The following is an 18,251-nucleotide window of genomic DNA, read 5'->3' as shown; positions in this document are numbered from 1 at the left end:
TAATAATATTTACCTCCACTAACACTAAAAGCTATTCATTGATGTTAGCTTTGCCTATCTGAGCACTGGTCTTGCATGCCAGTGTTTTATACCCATTTAAATGGCTTTGAGAATATCTAATTTTCAAATTTATCCAACCTCGTCAATCTGTCCTCTATCCTGATATTCTATATAAACAATTCACTTACATAATACAATTACATTTTTGATACTTATGCTGGTGAGGAGGTAGGGCAGGAGAGTGTCAACAGAAGTAACCATTACTGGAAATACATTTTCAGTTTAGAAAAATGATAGCTTTCAAAACATACTATCTGTTGACACTATAGCTTGAATCCCACACTGAGAATGTGGAGAGACCAGTGCAGGTATGATCTATAAAGAAAGCACCTACACAGAACAATGGTGTAGCAAGACAAGAGTGGTATACAAGTGGGTGAATCACACTGCATACAGAATGGGTATGCTTTTTACTCAGAACTTAGTTCCTACGACAAGGGTGGAATAGTACATGTGAAATCATTATTAAAGGCCAACCCCAACCAAACAGTCTAGGTTTCACAACTCAGGGTTGGAATTAAGGGGTCTTGGTCCTTATATCCCACATTGGTGGCTTAGGCTGTTGAACTACAATGTTATATATATATCTTTTATATAGCAAAAGACAAATGTGCTGAATCTGATGAGATGTTGTAAATATATTTTAATAGCAAATCTGGAAGAAAAAAAGATACTTTTCTAATCAGAATGTAAGAATGACTGACTTGCATCTATCACATTTTGAGTTTGTTAAGATCCAGAAGTTAATTAGAGAATGATGTTGTTAGAATATTAGAGGTATTTAATCTTAGTAAGTTAGCAAAGAAAAACTCAGAAAAAACTTGTCATAGTTTAACATGTCAAAGTGCTAAAGACTTTGAAAATGCATTTACAGTGTCAGAAAATCAAGATAACCCATAAGGGACTTTCAAATTAGTTTTGATTCCTTACAAATGTTCAGTATTAAATGGAAATAAAAGAGATTGAATTCTGTCTTCAAAACAAGCCACGTATTTAAGCTAGGTATTGAGATATTTTTCAATTCCTTCTATCAAAAAGGTTTTTCAGAGTGAGTGATAAAACAAAAATACATAATCTCCCACACAAAAAACTGTTTATAGAAATTATGGAAAAAGACAGAGATTAAAACTAAACCTTTTAGTACAAAACTATAACAATACAATAACAAACTTCTTCACCTGAGTGTCCAGAAAGAGCTTGAAAAGGTGTTGCAGTTTCACAATCAGTGGCATAAATTTTACAGTCTCCAGCACCTCCACTTATCAACAAACTTGACCTATTATTAATGTCCTCTATAAAACACATGTCTCGCACTGTACCATCATGCATTGTCAATTCTGCTTCTCCACCTATGGAACAAGAAACTTTTAAATTTTAAACAAGATGGTTCAAAGCTTTAGATATTAGTATATAATGTACACCTCTATCTATCTCTAGACTGTCTCAAGCAATCAAATTTCAAAATTAAACACACTCTGGGAAGGATTAGATCAGTGCTCTCCAACAATGTTGGGATAATAACAGGTAACACTAATCTACCCTCCATCACACATTCAATAGAAGTGGATGACAGTTCATGAGCCTCACTAAAATCAGGATATTTTCATTTCCTAAAGTTACTATCCCAAATTACAACCAGTGAGGTCAGTGTTCTGAACTGCTGATAGATCAAAGTACCTTTGGATTTACAATGTTAAAAAATCCTATTTAAATGTACGGCCAATTTTCCCCACTAATGCTACATTGTTTCTTGCTTATTTGCAAAGCTCTCAACAAAGAATCCACCATCTAGTTTGTAGATCAAATTCCAAACTATTTGTGCAACAAATCAGGCTTTTCTATTCATAATTTTTGCTCCATATATCAGCTAATTATTTTTTTATTTTTTTTCTATACCACTGTTTCAATTGTCAAGTCTGAAGTCTTTAACTTTTTCCTCAACTGTTCATAAATTCAATATTTAACTTTTCAAGACTTTATATAAATGAGTTTTCAACTAAAAACCTCAAGAATTCAATTTGACTCACTCCTCATATGTGAAAATGTCTTTACTTAAAGTGTGCATAAAGAGAAAGCTGTGCTGAAAAAGAGTAGGGAAAAATACATTCAGGTTAAAACTCTAATGAAAAGTTCACTACTTAATGCTTTTACCTGCATAAAATCTTAGCAGTCTAAAATGCTTCAAACTCATATAGCATACTAATAAGAAATTCTCACATCCTTGAAAGCCATGCCTCATTGCTATAGTGCTCCCATCTGTGAGCAATATCACAACTACGGGATGTGTTTATATTTGCTGTCAGTTCATGGAACAAGTAGCTCTGTAATTTGAAGTTAATTTGATTGATGTGTTACCATTTTATATGCTACACCTTACATGTGTGTTCAACATTATAATAACCATCATACAATATACTAATATAAACCAATGGTTTGATAAAAGGTAATAAAATGAATCCATGAGTCAGTGTTCATCATCTGTCACTCATTTCTTTTGTTCAGCTTTCATGTGTACATCAGGGAATACTTGTGCCAAATATAGAGAATGTACCATCTTTTGATACTGAAAAAAAGACAAGAAAAGATAAACTAATTTCATATTTTGGTAATAACTGACACTTTTTGGGAACCAGCTTAAAATGTGATGATAGATCAATGGGTTAAAACTAATCTGAACATTTAAAGAATTAAACGATTACTAAATATTCACCACTAAGAACATTACATAATCTTTTTCACAATCAGGAATATTTAGATTAATCTAAACATCTATTACTGTGTTCTATATTAAGTCAGGTAGAATACCCACCTTCCAAGTTACAGGTGTCTGGGTTAAATCTCATGAGCTTTACTGTTTTATCATTTGACCCAGTTCCCAGTAGATCACCACTAACATTCCAAGCTAAACAGTAAATGGAACCTTTGTGATGTTTCATTCGTTTTAGCAAAACTGTGGGTTGATGGACCACATGATTCTCCCTGAAAATGCAGAGGCAAAGTCATTAAATAAAAATATTATATAATCTATAACATACCAGATAAAAAAACAAACCTATGAGTATTGTATTAATACTCACCAGTTAATCAAACAGTAGCATTTCTAACATACAATAAAAATTTTTTGTTTGTTTTTACAAATACATATTATTTTGAAAATAAAGCTATTCTAAGATTATAACTATAAAATTTCAGGCATTTTGAAGACATAAATAATAACAAACCATCTATTACATGATCCATAAATATAAACAACAAGTGTGGCTTTGAAACTGATATTTTTGAAAAAGTCCTGTTCCTGTCCTTAAAGTACGCTGTTTATGAGACACTACCATAATACAATAAGCAACAGAGCACGTGTGAAAAGATAGCTGAATCGATTTCTGCTCTGAGAACAGGATATCTCATATATCTGATTATATTTGCTAAAATGTTTTCTTGGAAAATTCAGAGTAGTCACACTGTATTTAGAATCATCGAAAAAATTTATGCCACCAACAAGATGTGCAACTGACTGGCTTATGTATGTGTCCTACATTTTTTACAACATGACTTTTCCATTATAACAAACAATACTGCACTTTCAACTTGTCAAAACTTTTATTATATAGTTTGATTCTGATACAATAAAAACTGCAATTCTTTAAAAATGGTAACCATACTGGGGTGTTTAGAATTGAGTGGCATAGGTGTACAAAGATCTTATTTTAACACATGCTTATAAAATCCTACTTTCCTTTCCAGCATTTAATTATCTGGTTTCAGTGTTACCCATCACACTTGTTTAGTTTTACAAGCATTATAAATCTACTCTTCTTTGAAAAACATTCTTACTTTTGCAGCTGAAGTGTAGCTTAGAAGATCCTTACAGTTGTGAAACACCCTGAGTTGCTACAGACTCTTACCTTGAAGTAAGTAATAATTTATAATATATACACTAAATCTTTGTTTAGTAAGTTCAGTATATACTTGTTAATCTAAGTTCAGCATAACTATTTCTGCATATCAACATATCATGACTGCTTCTGAAATCTGTGAAACACATCACAAAATATATATATATATATATATGTAAAGCAAGTATACACAACAGAGAATATATATATAATTTGCATGTAATTGTTTATCCATTTCTAGAAGGAAAGAACATATCAATAAAGAAAAAGGTGGAGAAATTGTCTGAGGAAGAGATTATGAAACAATTTAGTCAGAAGAATCAGATCTTGAAGTACCTAATGCTTTAATTCCAATGCCTTTGAATGAATCTGTTTACAAACCAAAATGACCATGAAATGTTGAACCAACTCTTCAAGATCTGTTTTATGGACAGATCAAGACATAGCTAGTGAAACTACTTTGAATGAAGATGTTCAGGACTCCCCACAGCCAAGTACATCAGAACCATCATAAACACCACCACCACAGGGAAGAGCTAACAGAAGTAGAGGAATGGATGAAGTTGCAGTGAGTACTGATCCTTCCACACAGGAGAAGCCTTTGGTATGTAGTAACTCCTGGAAATAAGTGAGAATAACAACAGTACAACAAAAACATATCTCAATTCAATAGAGATGAACCTCTCTCCCAAACAAGTCACTTCTTTAAATCAACTGATTGAAATTTTCAAACTTCTTTTGACAGTGGAAGCTCTTCACCTAACTGTAAGTAAAACAAACATATGCACATAAACCACCTCAAAAGAAAAAACTGTCATGTGGAAAGATGATACTGTTGAGGACAGCTTACTTTGGCCTACTTATAGTTATGGGACTTACACCTTATCCTCTGATTTCTGACTACTGGTCTACATATCTTCCTTTTCATAATTTAGTTTACCAACATCATTTTTCTAGGGACAGGTTTTTAGCCATCCCTAAATATTTACATTTCAATAACAACTCTCACACTCTTCCAAGGACTGACCCTAACCATGATAAACATTTTAAGATTAGGCCTATAATAAGTTTTCTGAAGTCCTTCATTTCTCACTATTCTCCTAACAGTGAACTGTCTATAGATAAGTAAATGTTGGGTACAAAATTTGAGATTGGTTTCCTCCAAAACCTATCAAAGAAACCAGTCAAATAGGGTATCAAATTGTGGGTCCTGACAGATGCTATAAGTGGATACTGTTTAAATTTCAAGACCTATTTTGAAAAGGAGGGCCAGATGCCAGCCAGAGGTTTAGCAGATAATTGTCATGGACCTGATGGACCTGATGGACAGATTCAATGGACGGGCATCTTTCCATGGAAAACTTCTGTACTTCCCCTCGTTTATTTGATAAATTGTTGGCTGTTGGGACTTATGTTTGTAGGGCATATGGGAAGAACAGAATGCATTTCACACAGGAACTAGTTGCAATAACCATACAGCAAGGGGAAGAACAGTTTTTTAAATGTGGAAGTCTAACAGTATTGAAGTGGATGGACAAATGTGACATCTACACCATGAAAACTGCAAAAAAGAGAGACTAACTGGAGACTATAACAAGTTTATGGGAAGAGTAGACCTCAATGACTAGTTCCTCAGCTATTATTCAACTGGAAGAAGGTCAACAAAATGGTACAAAAAACATCTGTTTTTCTAGCTTTTGAATTTGACAATAACCAGTATTTGTACTCTTTACAAGATAAAGACCAAGCAACTGGAATTATCACAGAAGTCCTTCAGGATGGAGTTGATTACTTCTCTTGTTGAGCTTCCACTTCAGAACAGACTTGGTTCTTCCGATATTCCACATACAACATCTGCATAAGACTCTCTCCTCTGAGACTTACTCTTGACAGACATTAACAAATACTTGCCAAACAGGGTAAAAAGAAAAGATGCAGACTGTGTCTTACAGACAACAGGATACTCACAAAGTGTACACTCTGTGATGTGTATCTCTGTATGAAACACCTTGTAGAGTATCATACCAGTGATATTCTTCAAGGAAGTTAAGCTTTTACTTAGTACGTAATCAAAACTGCTGAATCATCATAGCCAATTTATTTTGAATGTTATAATGACATAAAAATAAATCTGTTTAAGAAAGTTTCACTAAAGTACTGTACTTGGTAAACATGTCTGCTCTTTTCCTTTTACAGATACAGTTCATTCGTTTTCTATAACAAAGTCCTCTTCTTCTATAAAAACTAACAAATATCTTAGACAGTAACATCTTAGCATTTTTATTGTACTCAAATGTACAATGTTCCCTTTTTGGTATGTTTTGCCTGAAAGTTTTCTTTTCCTATTCAAATACTTTTATGTATAAAACTTCATTTTTTAGTTTTTTTTCCGGGCATACCTTGATGTGTGGTTTTTGAATGTTAGTATAAACTTAAATATTTTTTTTTTCTGTTATTTATAGCATCTCCTATCATGTTCATGTTATAAAATGTAAATATATATATGAAATGAAAATACAGATTTGTATTCATTTATAGTTTCTGTACACAACTTTATGTACATGTTTTCTGAAAGTTGTTCACATTCTCGAACAACTGTACACAATTTTATACAAAATTTGTATAACTGTGCATTTGTTTTTGAATGAACAATGTAAATAATTTAATACATTTCTGTACTTGAGGTTGTACAACTCTTCACTGCTTTCTTTTACTGTACTTTTCTAAATGTTAGGAATAAATATAAGTTGTAAAGTTTCTAAGGTTGCATCATTTGTTTTACTTTACCTCAATTTAGACAGTTAGAAAAACAAAAGTCAGTAGGCTCAACTACACAGCCCTACAAAGTACAAATCTAACTGTAATACCAATATTTTGCAAACTACATTGATATTTTGAATACATTACTTTTATATCTACACATTTTTTCTCATAAATACTTAAATATTAGTTATTTTTCTGAAGACACAGAACAATAAACAATAGTTAGATAGAAAATAATGATTTCTAGTATTTACAGGAAATTATAGTGATAGGAATATATTTTGCCCTTGTGTATTAGGCTTAGCAGATTTTTTTTTGTTTTGTTTTTGAGGGGGATGGTGGAGGAATATAATTTTTGTAGACTTCAAATGGATATTTTAGAAATAAAAAAACAAACTAATATATTAGTACAGCCAAAACATCTGTAACGTACTTGGGTTTATAAATAAATATTTATATGTTAAAAAAATTAATATTCATTCAAGTTTGTCATCACCATTCAAAACTCTTGTTGAAATTATTATCCAAGATCTTTACAGACGACTGTTAGAATTACGTAAAGTACAATTTGTCTTCTCTATTGGTTATAAAAACACCCTTAATAAAAGTATGTGAAACTAAACAAGAGGCTCAGCAAGAATGGAGCAGAAGGAGGCATCATTCTAGTTGATTTGCTAGATATGTTAATTTCTCAGCAAATCACAGTGATGGGAGGTTCTAAATTTATATTTTAGCTTGTCAATCTAATATTTATGTGACTAATTTATAAACCAACTGTAGAAGCACAGAGCAGATATAAAAAATATAAACAGAGCAGCAAGACATAAGGATGAGCTACTTGACACACACATGTATTTTGATACAATTTTTTTTGATATATATTAATAATAAAGTTACTTATTAAACTTTTAAAAATAAATCCCCCAAAGACCATGACATGCACATTTATACCCACCTGTTTGAAAAGAGTTAAATAAAAGCACTTGCATGTATAGAAAAAGTAACATGCATTTAAGTGAGTTAATGAAAAATTAAGTAACGTGACTATGCATAATAATGAACATACAGTAAAAATACACACATATATATCACATTGTAAAAAATTATTTGTTTTTCAACATAATTATTATTTTTCTGAAAACAAAGTTGTTGTTTTTTATTTTTTAGAGATTGTTTAGGCAGAGTATTCATGATGAAACTTTGTAGAATGGATAGCAACTGTCTGTTGTGGAGATACAAGTGTAGAGAACAACATTTTGAAATAACTTGTATATAAATAAATATATATGTGTGTGTATATATATACAAAAATTTCTGAAGTGAGCAAAATCTAAGATTTGACTTCATGAAAATACCTTGTGTTTTACAGGGTTTCTAAATTTTGTTTAAAAAATAGTATTTTCTCATGCATGGAATATTTTGGTGCTTATGATTATGTGATAGTTCAAACACACAAAGTTGTGTCACACTTAACATTTTGCACCAACTCAAGACAACAGCCATCATAATAACAACATGCATTTCACGTGCATAACTTCTGTTATAAGGTATTCATAATGAAACAGCAGAGATTGGGTTAATTTTAAAATTCAAGTTTAAAATAATAATGTTTCAAGCCAGGGATCAGTTTTTTATATTACTCTGAATATTTCAAGTATTTTAATGTTAAAATAAATAGAAATGACAGGAGAAGAATAGTGTGGGATTTAAAATCTATGTGAAGAGTTTTTATTCTGATGATGGAAAAACTGTCATGACAGAAGATTATTTTGAAACTTTTTTCTTATTCATTAGTTGAATGAAAAGTAACAAAGCTATTGTCATTTCTCATCAAAAGAAAGTGTAAAATAAAGGTTCACATTTTGTAAGAAGAAAAAATGTCATGTATATTATATATGTAATATAATATTCTACCATATAAATAATATAGAAGTTATAATAACTGTGTTCAGAGACACTATACCTGTCTAATCAAATGCTTATTGCTTTTTTTTTTTTAAGGTAAAATGTGCATTCTTATTAGTTAAATATCTTCAGTGGGTCGGGTCATAGACATATGAGGACAGGATTGATCATTATTTTTCAAACTTTTAATCGTGAGAAAAATAAGATATTACCTCTGCAAAAAATCTATTTGTGTGTACAAATTAGTACCACATGGAATGGTTGAACTGTCTGAAAAACAATGCCTGTTTTACACCAGTAACAAAATTTTATAAATTACTAAGGATTTTAATGAAACAAAGACACACAGTTGGAAAGAGATAAAAGATAATCTTTTCTGGACAGGATAAGTGAAAATAATTAATTAAGTAGCAAAAAATCTACAAAATAATATCTAGTTATGGCTTAAGAAATTCACAAAATTTGATTCAGTAACTTTATAATTATTCAGGTTGTGAAATTGTTATATGAGTCACTGTTTAAAAAAAGAAAAAAATGAAAAACGAATACTTACTTTCATTTTAGAATTTCAATTTCTTTTTCTTGTAGATAAAAAATTACATTTTATTTACCACTGTTTCAATTATCTTATTGACTTCACTAACCAGAGATCATGAAGACTGGGATAGGCACAGATTCGAAGTGTTTTGGAGTTGGATCCAATGGCATATAGTTGTCCACTGGGATGAAAGTCCCCTGTTCGAATGGCTTGTGCATCTTCCAACTTATTAATAGGCAAAAACTTTGATTTTTTCCAGTATAAAGTACTTCCAGTAGGTTTATCAGACTGTTGTGGTGTCATCTGAAAAGGCCAAAGAAAATAATACAAGCATATAGTTATGGTTTAAATATACATACAGTATTAGCAGCAAACTAAAACAACAGATGAACAAAGTACAGGTTATAATCAAAGCATTCTCATTAGTACACATATTATGCACAACATTTAACACTGAAGACAGAGAAAATTACTTTGTAATGCAGCTTGAAGATGTAGGCTAATGTTCAATACATTTCTGCTTTAAATTTATTCACTATCACATAGTCTATACCAGGGATGGGCAATTTGTTTTTAATAGTGGTCACAACTGTGGCTAATGAAAACAACATTGGCTACACTATTCAAAACAAAAAATTGAAACATGTCAGTTTAATCAAAATAATTGCATATCAACTAACCTTCAATGTGAAAATTAATGGAGGTTTTCATCAACAAGTTGCATTAAATTTGGCTTAATATCTATGCTCAATGAGCATCTTAGCTCTGACTAAGTCAGTAAGCCGAGATCTGTATCTAGACTTGAGAATATCTAGCATAGAAAATGTTGACTCACACACCCATGTGGATCTAAACATGGAAAATAATTTTGAAATTGCTATCTTTAAATTTGGAAGACTCTCATTTATCAGAATAGTGAGCCACATCTCTCTGATAGAACACTTTTGTTTAATTTTTATGTGTTCTACACTTTCCAGGGTAACCATCTTGTCTTAAAATCCACACTTATCCAAAGACAAAGAAGATATAATTTCCTTACTGAAATTTCCTAAGTCAAATTGAAATGGATCATGCAAAAATTCAAATATCAATTTCAAATTTTTAAATTCAAAGAAACATGATTCAAATTTTTGAGACAGATTTTTTGATCCAGTTTACATAGAGATCATCTTTAACATCAGAGAAATCATAGTCCTTATTATTTTCTAGAAAACTAGTCAACTTTGAAAAATGTCATTCTTTTGTAATTGTTCTGCAAGGAGGTTTAGCTTTAGTCGAAATTCGTGAATAGACTGAGATTGCTTGCTTATTATTTTACCTCTTCCCTGAAGCTTTGTATTCAAGTTATTCAAGTGAGCAATCACGTTGTACAAAAAGTGCAAATAACACTGCCATGACAAAGTTTCAATTTCAGGGAAACTTTTGATCTTACCTCTTTCAACAAGATACTCTTGTATTTGAGGAAATAAGGAAGTAAATTTCTCTACTTAACCATCTTACATTTGCAAAATCAGTAAGATCATCAAAAGTACAGTCACTGCTTTTCTTCAAAAACTCAACAAACTGTCATTGGATGAGAGAGCTTCCATTTCTAATATAATTCACAATTTTTACAATAATGTCCATCAAATTTTTCAATTCATCACTGTTAGACATCTGAGCACATAAATTTTCCTGATGCACAATGCAATGGGAAGATGGCAGCGTGGACTTCACATTATTTTCAATTAAATGCTGTTTCAAAAGAGAAACAAATCCTAATTTTGCCCCAGTCATGATGGAAGTGCCATCTGTTGTGACAGCAACCAGGTTTTTAAAATCCAGATTGAATTGTTTTAACATTTCAAGAAATTTTTCCACATGTTCAATCTCATAATCCACAAATCCACAATCCATTTCTTCCCTCACTTGTAGATCTGAAGTTACATATCGAATACAAAATATCAATTGTGCAGTGTTACTAACATCTGTTGACTCATCTAGTGCTGAAGAAATATACAAACAGTCTTTTAGTTGTTCAAGCAACTGATTTTCTTTGTCTCGCTAACTCTAGCATTCTGCAGACAATTGTTCTTTGACTTAATTGCAAATTATTTACCTTTTGAAGAATATCAACTTTTTTGAATCACAATTCTCCAACAGAGTTTTAATGACCACAATGAATACTTGTTTTACTAGTTCAGCATCAGAAAATAATTTCTTTTTATGACCTAGAGTCCAAGCTACTTTACAGCTAGCTAATGTAATTAGTTCTACTGATGATAAAAATTCTTTTTAGACCTCCCTTTTGTTCATGAAGTTGTGCTTTCAAACGGCTAATTTTAATCATATGATTTTTTCTATCAACTGGAAATTTTACATCAAATTCATTGTGAAAATTGTTAAAGTGTTGCTTATGGTTGTATACTTTATTATTCCTGAAAACTTTATTACACAAAAGACACACTGGTTTATTATTTGCTTCAATCACTGCAAATTTCAACTCCCAACTTTCATTAAATTCTCATTTTACATTTTTCCAGTCACACACCATTCTCTTTTCAGAAGTAATGCCAGAATCAATTAAACTGTTTTTATTTTCTGAGTGTTCACCATCATCTGGTTTCTTTCATTTTCAAATTATCCACTTATCCATCTTATGGGATTAAAAACAAAATATATTTACACACTGGAAAGTTGCACACAAAAAATTTGTTTTCAAGCGCATGCAAAACAATGCACACTCGATAACAAACATCTAAACCAGACCGATGTTACAAAATGGGTGGAGTCTGTGGCAGTGATGAAGTGAGTGACATTAGTGATGTTGTGAGGCATTGCAGTTGATGATTACCAAATTTGCAATAAAAAATAAATGACAGAAAAAGATGATTCCTAAACTCGAGCTAGCCACAATTGTGCTATCCACTGGCCACATCTGGCCATGAAGTTTCCCACCTCTGGTCTGTAATAATAAGACAGCCGGTGTTTGTGTATCTAAGAGAAAATAACCTAGGGACATGAAACTTTGCATGCATACTAAGGGAATTTTGAAAGTGTACATCAAAATCATCAAAACCTCAGAGTTTCAGACTGAATCACACAAGCAAAACTGGGAGAAAAAGTAAAACAGGCACATAATTTATTAGTAAAGGGGAGAAAACATGAGATAAAATTTCTTCATTCATATTCACAGAATGTATTAAAACATATCTTCCTTTTCACTATTAGTATTTTTTTATGTATTTGATATGTATTGTTACATAAGCAGAATTTTGGTCCATCACTTATAAAAGAAGAAAGAAAAACTAAACGTATTACTGTCCAAGTAATACCCAGGCAACACCAGGTAAAGACAGTTAGTATTAAATTAAAATTTAGATCTTTTGTCAACTCTTTGCTTCCATTCTACATACAAGCATTCATACTGTTTCCTGTGGTATTGTGGGCAGAATGTTCTGTCCCATTTTACAAAATTCACCATATGGGAATTTTACTTGGATTTGTTACTATCTACATACTCAATGAAGAGAATGTCACAGTGGGAAATGCAAAAAAAAACATCATGAAGAAATTAATGAAATGTTTAAAAATTGTTCAACTTTTAGTACAGTTAATAAGTAGTATATGAAAAAATTTTAAATTCTAACATTTTTATGTTTTGGGTAAAAATATAAAAAGAATTCATTTTTATCAAAATGGTTTTGTCACTTTGACTCTAATAACTCAAATGCTAACATGAACACTGAATTAAAACCTTCATTTCAAACACATAAGCTGAGTTATTAAGTATACAACCAAAAACTGGAATACAATTAACAGGACAAAAACTCAACAACCACAAAAAAACATTCATACAGCAACAGAAAAATTGGTAAAAATCATTAGTAAATTATAAGTAATACTAAGTGAATGAATAATTAACTGAATAGAACAGTTTATTTGTTGAATTTTGTGTAAAGTTACAGAAGTGCTATCTTTAGTAGCCATCCCTACTTTTTTAATAATAGACACGATATAATGCTGATAGGTAACATCACTCATTGCCCTCTCTTGGGTTACTCTTGTCAACCAGAAAAGTAAAATATGACCATCATTCTTACAATGTACACACAGCCCCACGATGCCAGATAAACATTTTGAGGCAGTAATAGCTGCAAACCACAGAATACTGATTTACCAAAGAACCTAAGACCAACAGTTCAGCACACTAACAACTAGATAACATTAAGTCTGTTACTGTTAAAGTTATTCAAGATGTTTGTATTTTCCACAATTTATATAATAACAAGCAAAGGCTTTGTCAATTTTGAAGGTCTTGTACTCAGATTTTCTATACATATTTTGAAGGACATTAACACATACCTTTAGTCACTGAAGTCAAAATTAGTACAATAAAATGATTTATTTAACAGTGAACTTTTTAAGTTATGCCCCAACTGACAATCTCCATCTTTTGGCAATGTATAAACAGTTTTACAGTGACACTTGATGTCACATAAGGCTATTTGCTGTATTTTAGTGTTCTGAGGAGTGTTTTGCATTATTTGTTAAAAAAAAAAGCAAAAACTGCTCTATTCTATGTTCCACTGTAATAAAATAAACTTTAAATTTGCTTCTTACCTTATATCTTTAATATTTGAGACTCTGCTGTGTAACATACTATATTCTGTAATGTAATCATTCATACAGTTGGTTGAGTCTATTATTTTCTTTATTTGGGTCTGACTCACTTGAGTGCATACACCTGCTAATGCACTTGTGTAATTGCATACTGTCCTGCACACACCTATGCATGCCATTATTACTGTGTTTATTGTTACCAAATTACAGTTAGCATGTGTGATAACCATATTTTATATTGAGGAAAAATTATTTCAACTTAGAAAATTATGGAGTAATCTTTCTAAATATTGTAACTACTTTGTAAAACTATTAAAGGGCCTACATAAATTTTAGTTATTCTCAAAACATACACACCACTGATTTTGTTGTTTTTGTTATTGTACACTTTACCATCACTGGGTCCCTACTAGCTAGTACTTCATATATACAATTTCATTCAAAGCTACATGAGGGCTATCTGTGGCAGTCATCCCATAATTTAGCAGAGAAGAACTTGAGGGAAGGCAGCTAGTCATGACCAACCACCACTAACTCTCGTGCTACTCTTTTCCAATGAATAATTGGATTGACTGTAACATTATAATGACCCACAGCTAAAAGAGTAAGCATATTTAGTATAATGCAAGATAAGTGCCCTAACCACCTAACTATTAGAGGCCAGTAAATATCTTGCTATGAAGTGGTTCATTAAAGCATCTAGCAGCAATAATCTGACAGACAGATTGCCAAAGGTGGTTGGGTTTTCACTTCATATCAAAAATGTTTATTATGATTAATGAATTACAAATAAGATCAAATTTTGTTACAGCTGTATTTAATCTTTACAAAATTTATATTATTTTCCACAATGAAAGGTGTCAGGACTTCAACTGTTATGAATTCAAAATACCTAACCTGAAAAAAACAAAACTGTTCTCAACTTATTTATTTTCCTTTTTTTCATTTTTTTCCCGGATTCCATCTTAAATTCAAAAGATAACCATTTCAGTCACATTCGTAGACTAGTTAAGAGAAGATCTGAAGAGTGATGTATGAGGTTACCAGCTTGTTTACCATATACTTCCAAAAATATATTTAAACATTGTCATAGCTCTGCATCACACACATAGATGATTATAATCTGTACATTTTAGTGTAGTGTAGGAAAGGAACAAAGAAGAAATGGATGAGCTAAATCAAAACACAAAGACATATTAATAAAACTGGAAATATGCTAAATAAAGTACATGCTTCTTAAAGTTAAATAATCAAATCAAAATCCTTCAAAACACTGATAATTTTTCTTTGTCCTTATAAAAATTTTAAGCATTACTACATTTTCAGATGTCATCATATTATACATGTAGATGGCATGTTATTGTACACTGTCAAGGTCAGTAGAATGGACTAACCAGGACATTCAGATTACACACTTGACTGAAGCAACAGACTCCTTTGGTCAGACTGCTTGCCCAAGTGAAACACAGTAAAAAGCAAAAGTCTTCAATATTACACTATATTTAGTAAAACAGTGTATCAGATAAATTATTGACTGTTTCAATATATACTTATATCTATACAAGTAAATTATGTGTGAAAGACAACATGCTGAAGAATGGTGTTTAAAATTTCCTATATGTAGCAGTCAAATAGAAGCAAAAACAAGTGAAACACACACAACTAATTCAGAAGATGAACCTTAGTTGGTGAGGGATACCATCACTCTGGGAGACAAAGAGATAAATTGTAACATTTTATTTTCAATTACTCATTCTAGCATTTGCACAGAGCTATAATTGAAACTCTTACAAACATTTTCTATTACATTAGAAACAAAATCTATATCAGCATCTCATTCTTAATATTTTCACAGATATATTTATTTACATATTCAGTAGCTATACACATGATATCAAGAGGTTTTCTATCATAGATGTGTTACATAAATAAGTATGATAAAACTGTTAAAAAAACAACTTATTTCACAGTGTGTGAGAAAGAGAACAATTATAGTTATTAATTCATAGTATAACTGATCAACTGAAATCCACAGACAAAAAACTGTCATGCTAATTGAATCATTTCAACTACTTCAGTGAGTGACTGTATATTTAAACTAAAAGAAACAAACATTCTGTTATCTAAAATGAGAATTAATCATAGTTCAGGTAAAAGTACTATTTTGTAAACATTAATTTAAAACAAATTCAAAAATTACATCTAGAAAATAATTATAATTCAGGCCAAAGAGTCAAAGAACTATTTTGTAAAACATTAATTTATATAAATTCAAATGTTATACAAAACTTTTTTTTAACTCTGATTGCTCACATAACCAATGCTGAATTACCAACATTACTATAATATAAAAACAGTTTTAGTTTTGAGGCATTTACTTCAGTGTTAAATGTTAAGAATTCTGTATCTTAGTTTTTTACAAGTTAAAAAATTGTTAAAACAGATATTGTTTTAAATACTAAAATGATAGAAGTCTCATAAAAGTTAAGATCAGTTTCATAAGTGGCAAAATAAAATTCCAATAATTTATCCTCTAATTTCACTCATAAAGTCATATACCTAATGATACACCCATCTACTGCAACATAAAAATTTGTGCCACTTGTAAGAAAGTTCTTAAATTTGTTTGATTATGCAACATATATTTATAAGAACAAATATAAAACCTACCTTGTTATTTTGTTTCAGTCTGGCTAACTAAATTTAGATGTTACACTTACCTTGGCTGTAACAAACTGTTGTGCCATTGGATTATGGAGACTTTTGTTATACTGTGGCATGTTAGTTTCACTGGCTTTTGGAGACAAGTAAGACTGTGTACCATAGTGCTGAGCTATTGGCTGTGACATGGGCAGCATTCCTCCCATATACTGATCATCACTTGCATGACTACACAAAAAAGTACAAAAAATAAAGCTATGAAAATTTACTCAAACAAAACAAGCTTGTGAAGGTAATGTGTTAATTTTAGAATTTTTCTTTCTCAATTACACAAATATATGCTCTACTTAGAAGACAATGTGCTTTTCATGAAGCTTTTAAGAATACATTAAACTAAAGGATCTTTCAGTGACATTACAGGTACATACAAATTCAATTAAGAATGAGTTTACTTCTGGACCAAATTCACTGACAAGATGATTTTGTACATGTGTAACTGTAACACTCAAATGAAAAATATCCTTAAAATTTAGTAGCACAAATTTGTTTAAAAGCTACAAGAACAATGAAAAGGTACATAAAAGTACATTTTAAAATGTATGTATAGGCATGCTTCACTTACACAAAAAACAAGTACTGAAATAATTACTTCAAAAACAAAAAGAAAATTTAAACATGTACACTTAAATCTCATAAAGATATGTCAAAATGTTTATCATAAAAAATAATTATAAGATTTACTTACTATGAAATATAGAGGAATAATGTAGAATGAATTTAATAGTAGGTTAAAAATATCCATGTTACAAAATATCAGAAATATAAAAATAAACAAACAAACAAAAAGCTTTTTCTAATCTTAAAATTATATGTTCTATTAGTTTTCATCTCTAGTATGATGTCTGGTGTACGTGTTTAAGTTTATATTTATCTACATGAACTATCTAGCCAATCATCAACAATAGTAAAATGGTTGACCAATTACAGTATCCTAAATTAAGATGTGTAAAACTAAAAGCATAATTCAAAGTAATAACTGAATTCAAATTTGTATGGTTTGAAAAAAGAACATCTAAATGCAGGAGTTTATTTAACAAAGGATCATAACCATCTTTATACCCTATTCCAGGAAAACAAATATAAATGTTACAACTCTGAATAATTTTGTACTGAAAACTATTATTGCAAACTCATACCATCAATCACTTCTTTATAAAAGCAAAAAAATTTAAATTTTAATTACAGCAATGGCTTTCACTGCATCAGTCTGCATATACATGTACACATTTTCTTAGGTCACATCAATGAACTTGGAACAGATACTAAGTTCATGTATGCTACTACATCAACACAAAAGATACACTTACTTTTACGTCACCAAAGGTACTTCATGATGTAATTTCTATAGCAAGTTTTACAAATTTATTTTATTTGAATTGTCAACTAACACTGCTATTTTTGTGAAACTTGAAAAATATTTTGTAATAATTTTAATTTTTATACAAATAAACTATTTCTCACGTAACATGATGCTTAAATTCTTGAAATAATATAAAGCTGGCAAGATTATTATACATTCACTTGCTCTGGGTTAATCATCCACACAAAGATTTTTTTTTAATTACTTAAAAGCTACTGGTTTTATTATTGCATGCAAAATATAACTAATAGCATTTAAAACATTACTATCTGGGTTGCTTATAAGCACACAGCAATCCCTGATGTCATAATATCCAAAGAGCATTATTTGTGTTAATAGTTGTATGCAAATGTTTTAATACAATTCAGTTACCTACACTACAATGAAAAGTTCAGTATCTGTTTGCTGA

General features: G+C 30.6%; 1 protein-coding gene across 2 annotated transcripts in view; it reads right to left on the bottom strand.

Annotated features, from left to right (window-relative positions):
- Positions 1 to 18,251, bottom strand: part of LOC143248826 (WD repeat-containing protein 47-like) — a 58,512-nt gene that overhangs the window by 20,199 nt on the left and 20,062 nt on the right. For both annotated transcript variants that reach the window (XR_013027212.1, XM_076497618.1), the window contains exons 3-6: positions 16,482 to 16,650; positions 9,266 to 9,462; positions 2,870 to 3,039; positions 1,239 to 1,409 (exon numbers count right to left, since the gene is read on the bottom strand). Coding sequence is in view for 1 of the 2 variants with exons in the window: in XM_076497618.1 (XP_076353733.1) it covers positions 1,239 to 1,409; positions 2,870 to 3,039; positions 9,266 to 9,462; positions 16,482 to 16,650 (707 nt within the window). In the remaining variant the exon portion in view is untranslated. The remainder of the gene's footprint in view (positions 1 to 1,238; positions 1,410 to 2,869; positions 3,040 to 9,265; positions 9,463 to 16,481; positions 16,651 to 18,251) is intronic.

The sequence above is a fragment of the Tachypleus tridentatus genome, chromosome 4, assembly GCF_004210375.1.
Source record: "Tachypleus tridentatus isolate NWPU-2018 chromosome 4, ASM421037v1, whole genome shotgun sequence".
Lineage (NCBI taxonomy): Eukaryota > Metazoa > Arthropoda > Merostomata > Xiphosura > Limulidae > Tachypleus > Tachypleus tridentatus.
Note: the sequence above shows the minus strand (reverse complement) of the source record. Positions and strands in the feature narration are given on the sequence as shown.